General features: G+C 52.9%; 1 protein-coding gene across 10 annotated transcripts in view; it reads left to right on the top strand.

The window, feature by feature from the left end:
* Nucleotides 1-15,292, top strand: part of Rgs3 (regulator of G protein signaling 3) — a 116,677-nt gene extending 101,385 nt beyond the window's left edge. For 9 of the 10 annotated variants that reach the window (XM_063260401.1, XM_063260380.1, XM_013145922.3 and 6 more), the window contains 6 exons: nucleotides 957-1,940; nucleotides 9,225-9,289; nucleotides 12,358-12,459; nucleotides 12,764-12,825; nucleotides 13,446-13,612; nucleotides 14,325-15,292. In XM_063260401.1, the coding sequence (XP_063116471.1) occupies nucleotides 957-1,940; nucleotides 9,225-9,289; nucleotides 12,358-12,459; nucleotides 12,764-12,825; nucleotides 13,446-13,612; nucleotides 14,325-14,510 (1,566 nt within the window). In that variant the 3' untranslated portion in view covers nucleotides 14,511-15,292. Of the gene's footprint in view, nucleotides 1-956; nucleotides 1,941-9,224; nucleotides 9,290-11,464; nucleotides 12,263-12,357; nucleotides 12,460-12,763; nucleotides 12,826-13,445; nucleotides 13,613-14,324 lie in introns of those variants that run through there. The other variant, XM_023562423.2, reaches the window with a different exon arrangement.
* The last annotated feature ends 1,344 nt before the right edge of the window (nucleotides 15,293-16,636 follow it).

Below are 16,636 nucleotides of genomic sequence, written 5' to 3'. Positions count from 1 at the left end.
AGGGCTGAGAGCTGCTTCTCCACATGGCTGTGGCCCCCTGGACACTGACATTTGTTTGGGCCACAACTTCCTTATAATACAGATGCTTTTTGGACTCTCATCAAGGGAACTGCTTCTTCGTTTACAAATGAAATCTACCAGCAAAACCCTGAGGGTCCTTTGTGTTGTGTGTGAGGCAGGAAGCTGCGCGCGCGCGCGCGCGCGCGCGCGTGTGTGTGTGTGTGTGTGTGTGTGTGTGTGTGTGTGTGTGTAATCTCTAAGGTCCTCCAAACAGTTTAAAAGTCATTCGGCAGGTGATCCCTTGATGCCTTGGTGATGGCCTGCATGTCTGTGACATCTGGTCACTCCAGGTGTGGGCAGTATTTGACAGTTCTGGTTTCATTCTAGTTTACTGATTTCGAAAAGGTTCTTAACATTTAGAGTGAATTCTTGTTTGAATGTTTCAGATTCTTTGAAACTTTGGTTCTGTTAGACAGTCTGGCTATGCTTAGGATTCTTTCACTTGGTGACTTCTCTGTTGCAGGAGCTTATTTTGATTCTGATCATAAAGGCAGAGACTGCCTAGCTTTTCCTTTACCCGCAGTACCATATTGCCCCTATTTTCTCTTTTGTAAAATGAGGATAATAATGCAGTGAAGTAGATCATGCAAGAGAGGAAATTGAAGCTGCCGTGGTGTCTGACATGCAGTAGACACATGCTGGTGACTTCTCACTTTCCCCTTCTAGTGACATGCCATGCTTTGGATGGAGCACAAGTTCTAAGGAAGGAAATGTTTGGGGCTTAATGTGCTGAGCCAAGAGAGCTCCATCTGGCCCTTGGACTTTTTATTGTGGGTTGCATGGTTTGGGCTGTTCCCTGCCATGGTGCCAGCCTCTGTGACATGGGTTCGTACACCCTGTTTGACCAACTGTAACTTCTTCTTTTGAACTTTCCTTGTACTTCTTCTGCTTTCCAGATGTTTGAGACAGAAGCAGATGAGAAGAGAGAGATGCCCTTGGAGGAAGGGAAGGGGCCAGGTGCTGAGGACCCCCCACCCAGCAAGGACTGCTCTCCTGAGCAGCAGCCGCCTTCGCCTTTGGGAGGAGACCTTCCACCCAACCAGGATTCCCCTTTGGGGCAGGAGCCTGCTTCTGGCCAAGAATCTCTATCCAACAATGACTCACCATGTGGCCAAGAACCCCCTGCGGACTCAGAAGCCCCACCAAGACAGGACTCCCCAGCAGGCCAGGGGTCCCCTCCAACTTCAAAACTCCCAGCTTGCCAGGACCTTTCTGCTGGTCAAGAACCCACTCCTCCGCAGGACGCTCCAGTTGGCCAAGACCTCCCTGAAGTTGCAGAGCCCCCTGGCCAGGCCCCTCTCCCCTGTCAAGACCTGCCTCCCAGCCCGAACTCCCTGCCAGCTAAGGCCCCTGTGGAGGAGACTTCTTGCTCGGGGGATGTAGCAGCAGCTACTGAGACCCTGGCTGCTGCCTCTAGACCTGCCTTCATAATCCCCGAGGTCCGCCTGGATAGCACCTACAGCCAGCAGGCAGGGGCCCAGGGGGGCAGCTCTGGAGATGAGGAGGAGGCAGAGGGGGCAGAGGGGGGAGAGGAGGCGGAAGAGGAAGAGGAAGACGAGGATGCGGACACGAGTGATGACAACTACGGAGAGCGCAGTGAGGCTAAGCGCAGTAGCATGATCGAGACGGGCCAGGGCAGCGAGGGTGGCCTCTCACTGCGGGTGCAGAACTCGTTGCGGCGCCGGACGCACAGTGAGGGCAGCCTGCTGCAGGAGGCCCGGGGGCCCTGCTTCTCCTCTGACACCACCCTGCACTGCTCCGATGGCGAGAGCCCCTCATCCAGCTGGGCCATACCTTCGCCCCGCACCCTCAAGAAAGAGCTGAGCCGCAATGGTGGCTCCATGCACCACCTTTCCCTCTTCTTCACAGGTCACAGAAAGGTAAGAGGGTAAAGGCAGTGGAGGGTAGGCTCCCCCACCCCACCTCTGCCCTTCTGTAAGCCTCCTGCTGAACCTCCTGCCTGCGTGACAGAAGACAATACCAAGGCCAGAGGGAGCCAGGAGGCAGAGTCTAAACAAACTGTGACTCTAAGACTTCAGAAGCTGGGTTCCTACAGCTTCACTGTCCTCTCATCCCCAAAGAAGGCAGAGCAAGTCCGGCCTAGCCCAGGACATTGAGTGTTTGGATTTAAAATATCTGAGCTAATAGCTGAAGAAATAAAAGAGTTACAATTTAGATCTGCTCCAGCCTTAGCTGAACTAGAAGTCCACAGCCAACAGCCACAAAGAGCATATATTTATCTTGTGCTGGCATTGTTCTAGGCGGTGTGCATTAACTTGTTAATTCTCCAAAAAAACCCTGTGAAGTAGGTGATGTTTTTGTGCCTATTTTACAAGTGAGGAAACTGAGGCACAGAGATGTTATCTAACTTTTCCAGGTACACAGTTTATGGTGTCTAAGCCAGAATTAGATTCTGGTTCCAGGGCTGGAGCTTGTATGTACTATGCTGTCTGCACTGTTTTGTCTATGCAAATAGTTCTGCATAGATAAGGAAGTATTTATAGATCTCCTGGTGTGCCAGGTGCTGTGCTCAGTGTCACAGCAGGGGCCACGAGATTAAAGAATGTGTTATCTGTGTGGCCTGGGAACACAGCCTAAGAGGGAACAGACTGTGGTGTGGGCTTGAAACCCACCATCCAGTTTGACCCTGGGCTCAGTCCTTTACCTCCTGTGTGACTTTGGGTGAGTTATCCAGCTCCTCTGACCTCACTTTCTTTTCCTGAAAAATAGGGGTGAATAGCAATTGAGTCCTAGGGTAGGAAGGGTGAATCAGAAGATGCCAAGGCCCAAGGACATGCCTGATATTGGCAAGGCCTCACAGAGTCCTGGTGTCTGTCCTGCTCTTGAAGTGCAACCACAGGTTGAGGTGTTCTTGTGACAAGTGGGTACAGCTCAGTGGGGTAGGAGTGGGGGCAGGGTCCAAAGGAGCTGACTGTCAGAGGTCTGGAAGTTCAGAAGAGACCCTCGGGCCTGGGGTGAAGCATTTGGAGAAAGACGCTCCAACTTGGCTTCAGAGGTTTAAAATAATCAGAGGAAGGGGTAGGTATTCTTTGGCTAGAGCAGGGGATCCCTAAAGGGCAACACAGGGCATGCATGCTGCCACTTCTGTCTCTAAACCCACAGCAGACATCACTAATGGATTTCAGCACACTTTCCACTGAGCTGGGACAGGGCCTCTGAAGCCCTCTTAGCGTCTTAGTCACTAACAGTAAGGCAGACTTGGCATTTGTGAGTCTGTCTTCTGCTGCAAGGTGGTCAGGCTGGAAGGGCAGGGTGGGGACCTCCAGAAGGGGCATTGAGGTGGAACAAAATCCCTGAGAACTGGGACTGGCTCTTAATTTTCTCATCTGTAAGCATGTGTAGTTCTCAAAACTTAGCGTGTTCCAAAATCACCAGGAGGAAGTTATTCATGTGTGATTTCTAGTCCCCAGCCACAGGCTCTGGAATCAGAATTTCCAGGAGTGGTACCCAACTCTGCATTTTAAGCAGGCCCTGCAGGGATTGTGATACCCTCCTGGGCCATCGTGTTTACCATCACAGGCTGCTTCTCAAGGCAGCTGCTACAGGAGAGGTGGGGTCTCAGGCTGAACCGCCTCAGCCTGGGCATCTCTCTTTAGAGGGCAACTGAGATCAAAGACCACCTGCCTTGGGCCTCCCAATCCTGATATCCCGCCAGACCCTTCCCTTCCCATTCTATTCCTGTCACCCCTGCTCCAACACAAATGTTTATATTCTGATAAATCTGCGCACATTTTTGCGTACACTTCTTTCTAGTTTTCTGGCTCTCTTGACCTAGCTCCTATTTTGGAGCACACATTTCTGCCTGGGAGTCTAGCAGCCTGGGTCATCTCTCTCCTGCCTCAGCTTCTTCCTTTAAGCCCCCAGGTTCCCATTGGCATCCTCTTCTCTACTGTTCTCTTTTGGCCTATAATTGCTTTTCTTGAGCCCAAGTGACTGTGCTGGTAGGGGCCTCAGAGAGTGATCCAAGCCCTGGCCTGACACCATACCCTCTTTGTGACAAACCTTGGGCTGATCCCTGCCCCATCTGAGCCTCAGTTTCCTCACTGAAGAAATGGGTACCAATCAATACCTTCTTATTAGGGCTGCTGGCAAGATGAAATTGCATGATCCAGATATTTAGGGCAGTGCTTGCACTCGGCACCGAGGGACTGTTTCATAAATGGCCTTGGTGTTACTGTGGAAGAGGCAGAGAGGAGGTAGAGGTTATCAGGAACAAGAGTGGTGACAGTTGTGGTCCCTCAAAAAGCACCATCCATCCTTCTGACTGTTGCAACAGTGCTTTGTGGTGGGACTAGTGCCCTGCTCTCGGCAGGGCTGAGGCTGTTTTGTCAAGGCTGCACAGCCAGTCACGTTGCAGCCAGACGGTGACCTCACCCTGCCCAGTCCTCTGTGGCTCTGCCCCAGGCCCATGCATTTCTTGCTGACAAAGGGCTAGAGTGGGAGCCTGGGGTGGAGATGGGGTGGTATAGTCTCCCACACTTCCATTTTCCTGCCTTGGGCCTGGCTGACCTGGGAGGGTCAGCGATGGGCCATAATTCCCAGGCAGTGTCAGACAAGTGAAGTCTTCAGAGTGGGTCACGAGACCCAGGTTCAAATCTCAGCTCTGCCTCTTCCTTCCTGGCTCTGAGGCCTTGGCCAAGTAGTTTCTTTCTCTGAGCTTGTTTTCTCTCATTAAAAAAATGTGGGAATGATAGGTCTTTGTGGGTTTGTTCTAGGGATTCAGGTAGCAGTAAAAATCTCTGTGCTGGGGCTGTCACAGCTCTGTGCCCAAAGCAGTGGTCTGGTAATGAGGTGAGACCCAGGAAGGCCAGAGGAGCCGGGAGGGGCATTTGTGCTGCTCCTTGAATGAGCTGTGGCTGCCAGCAGTGTGTGTTGCCTGCCACAGGGTGGGGGGGGGGCACTCAGTCCTGCTGTCCCTTCCTCCCGTGACCGTCACCATGCCCTTTATGCCCCAAGTGATTTCCACTGTGAGTAGGACTGTTGGGATCAGATGGATCTGAGGGATGGTCTGTGTGGCCACAGTTGTCCCACAGAGGAGCCGACTGAAGTCCAGAGGGGGGGACCGCAAAGTAATCCAGTGGGTTACTGTTTCTGTGTGGTTGAGTTGGCTCTTGGCGCCCCCTGCTGCCGGACCCCCAGATGCCCAGCAGAGTAGATCAGAGTCCTATATCTGCCCTTTGCCTGGGGTGCCAGAGGAGCTCTGCTGGATAAATTTTGTGTCTGTGGCCTAAGACACTGTCATTAAATCACACCCCAGCCTGGTCTGGCTCAACTCGGGGGTCACGAGCCATTCTTTGCCAGTGAAGAGGCGGCAGGCAGTGGCCCTACCCCAGCTTCCTTCCTCTCTCCCAGCAGGGGCCCGGCTCAGGCAGAGGCTGTCAAGGGAGGATGCCAGCCTTGCTGGAGGAGGTCAGACAAGAAGACCCCCAAAGTGCCTTCCAGCTCCTACTCGCAAATGGCCTAAAGAATTATTTCCCATGTCTAAACAAGTAAATATAGAGTTTAGACTCACTGTCTCCACCTGATCACGTGGGTCCCAGCCGGGGCCCCAGTCAGGGAGCCCTACCATTCAAACCAGGACCAAAGAAGAGAACTAGCAGGGCCTCTGCTCACAGAGGAGCCCCCACCCAGCGCTTGGCTCTAGAGCCAGACCCTGCATTCTGTGCTATTTGCCAACTTGGGGAACCCAGGCGAGTTGGCACACTGCTCTGGGCCTCAGTTTCCTCAGCTGTAAACCGGAGGAAATAACAGCAAATACCTTGGCGAACTGGTAAAGAATTAAATGAGAAATCGTTAGAAGTCGGTGCCTGGCACATAGTGCCAGCCTGATAGATGCCAGCCAGACTTGCCCCGGGTAATGGTTACAGAGCTCTTCCCATGTGCTCTCCTCACAATAGCCCCTGTAAGTGAGTCCAGTTTTCACCCTCATTTACCAATGAAGAAACTGAGGCACAGAGAGGCTAGAATTGAACTAAGGTCAATTAGTTAATATGTGGCTGAGCTAGGATTCAGATCCCGGCAATTTTGAATCTACACTCTTAATCACTACTGTAATTATAGTTCTAATGATGGGAAGCATTGTAATTATTATTCCAAGAGGCTGCGAGCTGCCAGGCCCTGGAGGTAGCTAGGTGAGGCCAGGCACAGGCCCCACGGGGCCTGCCCAGGTGCACGGAGGGAAGCTGCATGGTTCTGGGTTTGTTTCCCTTTGCCCTTCAGCAGGGCAGCAGGAGATAGTGAAGAAGCAGGCCCCACTACATTTGGAGGAAGATTTGGGGGGCCACCTTGGCCCCTTCCAAGGCACAAGACCACAGCCTCCCTGTGTTTGGGGGGAATCTCTAGAAGAAGACTGTCTTCCCATCTCAGTGTCTGCTCTTCCTGCAGACCCTGCTTGGTGCTTGGATTCTCTGGTTGCCTGGGCTGGCTCCCGAGGCCAGAATGGCTTAGCCCTCCATTAGGCTGCTTTTCTTGGGCTCGTCCCTGCTGAAGACGATCCCCTCCCAGCGGTGGAAGGAAGAGCCCATTTCCCAGCAGTGCAGAGGCTGGGGGTGGCGGCTGGGGTAGGAGTGGTCCCCAAGCCCATTGTGTGGGGCTGATAAAGTGCGGAAGTCGAGGTTAGAATGGGCGGAAGCCCAGAGCTGTGCGCTCTTTCCCACGGGTGGGGGCTTCTGCTGAGCAGGCCAGTGTGATGGTAGCCTGTATGTGTACTGGGATAATAGCGGTGACACTCACAGGGCCACTGAGCTGCTGAGAACACAACAGGTTCTGGGACTGGGTCATGAGGACCCAGACTTCAACCTGGTAAACTGTTAACCAGCTGCATGGGGTAGCTGTCACCAGACTTCTGCTATCACTAAAAAACTGAAGCTGAGAGGCTACAAAGCAGGATTTATGCCCAAGCCTGGCTCCAAAACCCAGCCCTAAAATCACACACCACATGGGTGTGTGCTTCTGTGAGCACGTACACACACGTGTTTATGGCTAGTGGAGAGGCAGTCTCAGGAAGGAGCCGGTGTTTCCCTGATGTCTCTCACTAGAGGCATTAGAAGTGTGTCCTGTCCTAGTGCTGGAGTAGCAGTGTCCTCTGGTGGAGAAAAGTAGCCTTAAATTCAGACAGATTTTGGTTTCAGCTCTGTCACTAAAATGCTAGGAATCCTTGGGCAAGTGACTCAGAGTCTCTGTTTAACTTTTTGGACTCACTGTGAAGATGAATGGGATAGTATGTAACTTCCATCTATTCTAGAGTTTGGCTTCCAGTGCAAGCTCCATAAATGAAGGTATAATCCATCCATCCATCCATCCTCCCTCAAGTGGGTACTGCATAGGGGCCAGAAGGGCTACTGTTTTAGTCACTTCTCTCATTGGTGAGATATAACACGTGACACCTGCAATTGAAAGGAGGAGAGGTTGATTATGGCTCATAGTTTGTGGAGGGTGCAGTCCATAGTCAGGGGCAGGCAGTGTGGCACAGAGACATGGCAGAGGGGAGCTGCTCACAGCAGGGTAGACAGGAAGCAGGGAGTCAAGGGAGGAGCCAGGGAAGGGGATAGATCCTTCCAGGTCACCACCCCCAGCCAGTGACCCTCCTCATCCTACCAGACCTGGTCTCCAAACAGCAAGCCATCTGTGAGCCCTCATAACCCAATCACCTCTCAAAAGACCCCTCCCAAGTGGATTTGGGGAACATTTTACTTCTAAACTATAATAGCTACTTTGAAAAAGAGAACACAGGAAGTATTTTAAGGCTTAGCCCATCCTTATGAGGAAACTAAAGTCCATGTTGGGTCTCATGAAAAATCTGGCTGAGATTCATACCTGGAGGCCTTCTGCCCTGTCTTGGCAAAGTGGTTCATGCCAATCCTACGCTGATTCTAGGTCTCCTGCTGTCTCAGGAAATAGCTTGAGCTCTGTTCCAGGGGGAACTGTCAGGGTCCTTTCACTGGGTCCCCTGGGGAGGAAGATCTTCAAGCATAGGCAGGGAAAGGGAGCCGGAGGACACTAGCCAGTCTAGTGGACCCTGGGTTTCTACAGGTCTGGCGGGAAGAGGAGTGTCAGATGACACAGGAGGTTGAGGGCCTCACAGACAGGGTCACAGCTGGGCAAAAGCAAGGCCATGAGAGGAGTGGAATCTGTGGGCTGAACAGAAAAGTGGGATAAATCGAAGCCTCTGAGTTAAGCAGTGAGGGCTTCATCATTCTTAGTCTTCCCCCTCTCTCTGATTTATCCATGTGTTTGACAAATGGACTTACCAAGCAAGATTAAGGCTTTCCTCTGGTAATGCATAGCCGGCCAGTAGAGGCAGATTTGGGACGAGCCATTTCAGATGTGGCGAGATCTTAATGGAGGTGAAGGGGGCACAGAATTGTTCTAAAGGTCAGGGAGAGCTTCCCAGGGCAGGAGGTGTTTGAGCTGCTTGGCTGAGGTCTAGCTCTAAGTTTTCCTGAAACTGAGTCTTAGGAGGAAAGGGAAGCAGGACAGCTACAGAAGGGTGAAGGAGACAGGAGAGGTGAGGAGAGGACGGGAGAGTGAGGACACTTGGTTGGGCTGATGGAGGGTGTTGCTGGAGCAGGGAGCAGGCTGGAGAACAAACAGAGGAGTTGTAACTGATGCTAAGGTGGAGCTGTCTGCCCAGGTCCCATGTTGGGAGCCCCGTCACATTACAAAGTCTGGGCCATTATCCTGCAGGCACCAGGGAGCCTTGGAAAGCTTTAAGACGAGAGAGATGCTGTCGGGCCTGTGTAGTGAGTGATTCACTCTGCACATGGCTGGCTGATCCCAGGTCTCCTTTGAACCCCATCGTGGTCCTTGTGATCATGATCATTATGATCCCAATCTGCGAAATTAAGGAATAGACACCAAGAAAAGGACAGTCAAGTTGCAGAGCAGAAGCCTGGCTGAAGCCCTGTTCTCCTGGCTGCAGTGACACTTTTGTCAGGAGTGTGGTCTCCCTGGAGAAGCCACAGCAAGCCTGGCTCTTTCGTGCACCAGGGGAGATCTCTGGCTGGGGGCTGCGCCAAGTCAATCACACAGCGTGTGCACTGGTCCTAGTTTTGGGGTTTCTTCCCTCCCTCCGCCTGTTTGGTCAGGGGTAATTGTTGGATCCTGGAGACCCAGGATGCATTGTGTCTGTCTTCTCTCTGCAGATGAGTGGAGCTGACGTGGTTGGGGATGATGATGAAGGCTCCCAGAAGCGAAAGAGCAAAAACCTGTACGTTGGGAAGACCCATCCATGGTCTTCATTCTCGTGGTGGGGGAGGCTCCCTGCACCCCTCTTCCTCTTCTTCCCAAGAGCTTGCCTCATTTCTGGAGAATACAGATGGGAGAAGGCTGCACCTAGCTCCAGCTCAGGCAGAAGCCAAGGAGCTACGTGACGCTGGCACTCTGCAGTGGCCCTGAACATACTCAGATCCAAGCAAGGTGTTGGCTCAGTCTCTGGAAGCCACAGCGAACCAGAGGAAGCCAGCTGGGTTGCTCTGGCTAAGGCCAGCATCTGAGTCAGGCCGTAATGAGTCTTTTGTTCTCTGAGCCCTTGAGAGACCTGAGAAAACACTGCTGTCCCGACAGTTCATTGATTTGCAGTTTTTCTCGGCTAGGGCTCTTGGATCCTATCTTAGGGCTCTTAGATGCTGTGTCAGGAATTACCAGAAGGGGGCGCTGCTGGCTTGGCTACTGCATTCCAGGCTCCACAAGGCTTTCCAGTTGTGCCAATAAATGTGTGTGTGTGTGTGTGTGTGTGTGTGTGTGTGTGTGTGTTTGTAGGGGGTAAGGTGGCGGGGGGGGGGGGCTGGAAGATTTCTTAGGTTTCCTTGTATGTCTGGGCCTGAGATCCTGGAGACCTCCGGGAGGCAATGGGAAGAAGGCTGTGGACAGGCTTCCCAGAGGAACCCCACTTCTCTCCAGGATCAGCAGCTCCCACTAGTGTGCATGAATGCAGCTGGGGAAGGAGGCAGGTGTCTCCCACATATGTCCTGTGACCCTCACCTCTAGTCTTGACCTTGGCTGGGTCTGCTACCCTGCAACCCCTCCCCTCCCCACTTGAGGCTCCCCTGCCCTCACCCTGCCCCCAGGAACAGCTGTAAAATACACAAGCTAAATGCTGGACTCCACCCATCTGCCTCAACCACTTTTTGGATGGCCAGAGTTGCTGTGGATGGTGCTTCTGCTGGAGGCAGTGGGTGGAGAAGAGGGTGGCAGAGGGTGCTGAAGCTGCCCTGGCCCACGCTGCCACTGTAGCCTCCTTTCAGAGTGGTGGCCACCTGTTGAGAGTTTGCAACTGACACTCTTAAACTGTTAACATCTGAGATAACAATGAAAATAATAACCAGCACTGCACCAGCCTCTGTTCCACATGCCTTACACACAGGATCCAATTGAATTGTTACTGCTATTTATATCTTTAATTTCCTTTTAAATTTATCTTATCCTTCATTTCTGGACTCTCAAAGACGTTAGTTCCTTGTCCACTGCAATTAAGTGGTAGAGCTGGGACCTGAGACCGCTGTCTCTGAAGCCTCAGATACACATTCCCGTGCATCCGGGAGGAAAGTCACGGTCTCCTGCGGTCACAGAGGCACACAGTGGGCTCTGGGCAGGAAAGGAGTCCAGGAACATTGAGGCTTGCAGGCTGGAGCTCAGATAAGGTTTCCCTGGGTTTCTGTGTCGCACCTGGCCACATGTGGGCTGAACAAAGGACTTGCAAGCAAAACACTATGCCCAAGAAACAGTGTGCCCTTGTTCCCTGCCCTCCAGGGTTCTCTGCAAGCTCCCAGCTGATCTGTGGACTCCTTGGCTGTAGGTGCTTGGCTTGGGACCTGCTAGCTCGGGGGTTCCTGGCTCTGTCTCAACACAACCCCTCCCCCCAAGTGTGGCCCTCACTGTCCTGTTCCAGAGGACTTTTCTATCAGGTGCTACGTTAAGGCTTCTTTATGTGCCTTCTCTCCTAAAATCTTACAATAGCCCCAAGGGTGGTAGGTACTGTTTTCATCTCTGTTGGACAGACTGGAAACCTAACATCACTGGGGTGGGAATTGGAAAAGGGACATACAGTTGCTGTATGGATCTGGTGGGCTGTAGAGCCTGGGCTCCTAACCTTCACCCATTCCCATGTCCATTCCCCTAATTACACAGGGCATCCCACAGGTCCTGGTGCCATTTTAAGCTTGAATAACTTCAGAAGTGTAAATGCTACAAACTTGCTCAAAAGTTTAATTAATTAAATTTTTTACACTCATTTAGCTCTGTGCTTTTGATAATGTTTGTCATTTTAATTTTTGGTTTCAGTCAGCATTTTGTCTCTTTGGAAGGATGGAGACCAAGAATGAAAATGAAAAATCTATTATTCAAAAACCATAGAACTAAAAGTGCATAAAAATTAAATAATTAAACTTTCAAATGATGTTTTTGCAAGTTTATAGGATTTGTACATCTGAAGTTATTCAAGCTGAAAACTACCAAGGTCTTTTGAACTTCCAGCATGCTCATGGATGCCTGGATCCAATGCCAGTGACAGGAAGTGCCCAGTGCTGGGGATTAGGGTCAAAGGAGCCAACCAGAGCAGGAGGCACTTAACTCTTTTCTTGCTGGTGGCTTCACCCAGCAAGAAAATCTGAGGCCTTTTGGAGGAGTGGCCTAGCTAAAAATGGTGCTTCGCTAAAAATAGCAAGCCCTGCCACCCTGGTGGGCAGAGCCTCCTCTCCCTCCCTCTTCCTTCCCTCCCAGTAATTTGCTGACTTGTCCCCACCCCCACCGGGGGTGCCATGGTAACGGGAAGGCCGGTCACAAATAACTGGGTCTGGCTTCCTGCTGGGGGCGGACCCAGTGGCTGTCCCTTACAGACACATGCCCCTTTCACGGGCTCCCTCACAGGGTTGGCCAGCAGGGATATTTCCTCCCTGCTCCCTCTCCTGGTCCCTCCCATTTCCTGGCTCCTCCCATCAGAGTCCCAGCCTGGGCTTGTGCTTGGGAATCCAGTCATCCAGCCGGGATTCCAGCGTGAACCTACTCCGCACTTGCTTAGCTCCAGGCTGCACCATTGCAGCCACTGCAGCCTGGGATACAGGGTCCGGGCAGGAGCTCCCTGCAGACTGCCCTGGGGCCTCAAGGTGGGGGGCCCTACAGAGATGCTCCGGGGCATGTACCTCACGCGCAACGGGAACTTACAGAGGCGGCACACGATGAAAGAGTAGGTGCCCTGCCCCAGCCCACCTGCTCTGATGCCCTGAATTTGCATAGGTCCTGTGTGCCAGGCTGATCGACACTCTCTGCTTCTGCCCCCAGAGCCAAGGACGTCAAGAATAAGCTGGCCATCTTTAGGAGACGGAATGAATCGCCGGGAGCCCAACCAGCGGGCAAGACAGACAAGATGATAAAGTCATTCAAGTAGGTCCTGTGGTGCTCTGGGGATCCTATAGCCACTCGTTCCCTGGCTCCTGGGTAACAGGGCTGAGTGGGTGTTCAGGGAAGGTGTTTTGTTTGCTCTTGGGTGATGGAGTCTCTCAAAGAGGGAGTCTGGTACCCAGCAAGCGGCAGCCCTTGTAAGGAACCTAGGGCTTGGGGAGGAAGGCCAGGTAGGAGCGAAGCAGGATCTCCCCAGCCTACCTAGCTGCAGCCTGGGCCCAGGTTAGCTGCCTCCTCCACATCTCCCAGCCTCATGGCCCTCCTGTGTTCGTTCCTTGCCCCTCAGGCCCACCTCAGAGGAAGCCCTCAAGTGGAGCGAGTCCTTGGAGAAGCTGCTGCTTCATAAATGTGAGTGCGCCCAGCTGCTGTGTTTCCCCTCCTGCCTTTTCTCTCTTGGCTTTCTTGGGCATGCAGCCCAGGGCATGCTGGAAAGGTGTCTTCCCTTTCCTGGGCCCCCTCAGTTGTCCTTGTTGTGGGAAGAGGCTGGGAGACTGGACTCGAGTGAGGTCCTGGGTTTGACCTTAGAGTGGGCTCCTGCCAGCCCCTCCTAACCTGTGGGAGTTGGCCTTGCCTGCTAGAAGCCACAGTGACCTGTTTGTTCAGACCCGTGTTCCCAGAATAACAATAAACATTCCCATGTACTGAGGGCTCACTCATACTGGGCCAAAGGTGCCTGCGTCTCATGGGCAGGATCCCATCTGATACCACAGGGCTCTGGGCACAGCATTGACGGTCGCTGCTTTACAAATGGGAATGCTGAGGCCGAGTTAGGGGAGAGACATGGCCAAGGATCACAGTGTGGCAATGGTAGGGCTAGGACCACATCCTGGGGCTCCTGAGACTTCTTACTAAGCTTGAAGCACTTCTATCCTCAAGGCCTCAGTCTCAGGTGGGGTGATGGCAGGAGAGTAAGCTGGGGTTTCCACCCAGCCCTGCTTCTTACCTGGGCTCTGGGCTTCTCCTCACAGATGGTTTAGCAGTGTTCCAGGCTTTCCTTCGCACTGAGTTCAGTGAGGAGAACCTGGAGTTCTGGTTGGCGTGTGAGGACTTCAAGAAGGTCAAGTCACAGTCCAAGATGGCGGCCAAGGCCAAGAAGATCTTTGCTGAATTTATTGCAATCCAGTCTTGCAAAGAGGTAGGGGTCTAAGCTGGGCTTTCAGCCCTTATACTCATGGCCCAGTGGCCCTTCAACTGTAAGGGGACAGCCAGCAGCTCAGGAAGGAGAAAGGCTGGAGGTGCTCCTAAGGGTGGTGGGACCAGGGAAGAGGCGTTTCTGACTCATGTAAAAATAGCCCCGTCTAGGCACTGCTGTGTTCTAGGCACTCACTAAGTTCTTTATGGATGTGCTCTCATGTTTATTCTTCCCAGCAACCTGTGGAATAGCTTTGAATATTATCTTTATTTTTAAAATGGGAGAAGGTCTTAGAGAGCCTGATCATAATCGCTACCACCTCATGAGAGCTTACTGTGTGCCAAGCACAGTGCGCACTGGGTTTTATGTGGGCATTTTGTTTAATTCTCACAAGTCTTTGAGGAATGTACTATCATGCCTAGCCCATAAATGGGCAACTGAGGTACAGTTGCACTTGGGTGATTTACTGAAGGCCATCCAGATGTGGCACTGTTGGGATTGAACCCAGCCAGCCTGACCTTAGAGCTGTATTTCCAGGCTCTATAAACTCTGTCTCTTGGGTTCTCTGGCTCGAGGGCCTGAAAGCAGGAAACCCATATGACGTGGTATAGAGGGGACTAGAAGGGGTAGCTAGAGTGGCCCCCTAACTTCCCAGCTCCTGACCTCCAGGCTCAGCCTCACAGGCACCCTTGACCACGCCCCTCTGCTCCCACAGGTAAACCTGGACTCGTACACACGGGAACACACCAGGGACAACCTGCAGAGTGTCACACGGGGCTGCTTTGACCTGGCACAGAAGCGCATCTTCGGACTCATGGAAAAGGACTCGTACCCTCGCTTTCTCCGCTCTGATATCTACCTTGACCTCATTAACCAGAAGAAGATGAGTCCCCCGCTCTAGGGACCACTGGAGTAGAGCTCAGCATTCACACCAAGTGGGATGGGCCCCTGCCCACCTGCCTCCCTCCCCCAGTGACGGAGGGGGCAAATATGCCCCCAGAGGCTGCGTCTCCGGACAGACAGATGGATATTTGGATTCAAGGCCAGGACTAAGAGAGGTCCAGGCCACTGGAGATGTAGAAGGACTGGCCCCATCGGGTCCCCACTGCTCTGGTACGAGGGGACCAAGGGTCCTGGCAGGTCAGGGGCCCTGGCTGAGCCAGCTCTGGAGCTACCGCTCCCTGCTTGGGAGATTGGGAAATTTTGTGTTGACCAAGTTCCTTAAAGAACTGGCTGATGGGGCAGGAGGCCCAGGCCTGGGCACTGGCGTCCTCCTGGGGGCTGCTGGGGCTTGTAGCTCACACGCCCTACTTTGAGTTTTATTTATTTAAACAGTAGTTGGATGCTTGGCACGTCGTCCTATGATAGGAAACCCTTGCCTCATCAGTTTTCGTAATTTACAAGTGCAATATCTTAACCAATGCCTTGTGAAAAGCCTCCTGCAGAGAAGGTGGACACCATCTTCCAGTTTCAGGGCATTTGCTGGTCCCGGGCACCAAGAGTGGGCAGCTGGACCTTCTAGACTCATGAGGCCTGGAGGAGCACTGCAATCGGACCTCCACAGAAATCCAGCACCCATGGGTGGGGTGTCCCTCCAGAGCCCCGGGAAAGCATGACACTCTCAAACCACACAGTAGCCAAGTTCGGGAGCAAATAAAAGGCCTGTGTTATTTCTTGTTCTTAGCCCTTTCTGTGTGTTTCTGTCTGGAGCCTTTGCAGGGGGCTGGGGCTAGAAGGGCTGGTTGGCAGGCCGTGGACCCCGTAGTTTCTCTCTTGCCATTACCTGCCACTCACTTTGGGCCACAGACACTGGGCCACTAGGGAAAGCTGCTCTTGAACTGCCCCTGTGGCAGGCACGAGCCACATTCCTTCTAGTGATCATCACATTGCTCCCTGCCCGCATGCCCATGTCACAGTCCAGTCGGGAAGTGTGAGGCACAGGTGGTCAGGTGACCAAGGCTACGTATGCAGCAGGTGGCAGAGACTGGATTTAGCTTAAGCCCAACAGGTTGCAAAGCCTGTGCTCTGGCTGACTGCAGGACTAAGTTCCAGCTTGGTCATCAGCCAGCCATGTGACCTTCAGCAAATAATGCTTCTCTGCCCTGCTACATCCTGATGTTCTAAGGGAACTTTCAAATGTACAGCAATGGTTGGTAGAGGTGGGTGGGGCCAGAGTCTCAGGCGGGGTGACTGCAAGGCTATCGGAGGGCTCTGGACAGAAGGAAATGCTGGGGAGGTGACAGGAGAGAGGACTTGCAGTGTCCCTCTATAGCCCCAGCCTGGGCTCTCCCCTCTGTATCTTTGTGTCTTCCCTCAGCAGGAGATGCAAACTGAGGAAAGGCCTGGTCCAGAGTTATACCCCAGGGTAAGACCTAGACCACTTCCCTACATGTAGACTGAAAAGGGCCCAGAACCTAGGCCCAGCTGATGCCAAAGCTGACTCCTGGTGTTCACACAAGCAACCTCCCAGGACCAGGGTGGAGCAAGAGCGTGACCTGAGCTTGGGACTGGCTCCACCATGCTGATTGGACTGGATAGAGTAGCTGTAGGAGGGGCTAGGCCCCCTCTCCTTGGATATTGTTTCCTGCCTGAGGTCCTGGAGCTCAGGGCAGTCTCACTAGGGACCTAAAGATACAGAGAACTTGGGGCTACACTGTCCTCCCTGCCTCCGTTTGTCTGAGAAGATCAGAATTAGTGATCTCTGGAGACTGATTCCTTTTTGGGGCTGCGGGGGCCTTGGGCCTGGGTGCTGAGGAGATCTGTGATTCTGCTCTTTCTGCAGACCCAGGGGCTTCACTTGGGAGAGAAAGGTGAGCTCCTGTCCCTCTGCAAATTGCACACCCCAAACGCTGTTTTGGAAGGGTCTCCAGTGTGCCAGCAGTAGGCGGGGCAGGACACTGTCCTTGCTCTGTGTTTCCAGAGCCATGTACCCTTTTTGGTCAGCCCTAGCAAACAGCACCCGTCAGGCAGGGCTTCTCTGCATGCAAAGGCTCCTCAGGCTTCGGAAGAATGAGGCAGTCCTGAGTT

Source organism: Cavia porcellus, unplaced genomic scaffold (assembly GCF_034190915.1).
Source record: "Cavia porcellus strain 051 isolate PalLab524CR breed Dunkin Hartley unplaced genomic scaffold, mCavPor4.1 scaffold_1, whole genome shotgun sequence".
Lineage (NCBI taxonomy): Eukaryota > Metazoa > Chordata > Mammalia > Rodentia > Caviidae > Cavia > Cavia porcellus.
The sequence above is the reverse complement of the archived record's forward strand: the minus strand, read 5'-3'. Positions and strand labels throughout refer to the sequence as shown.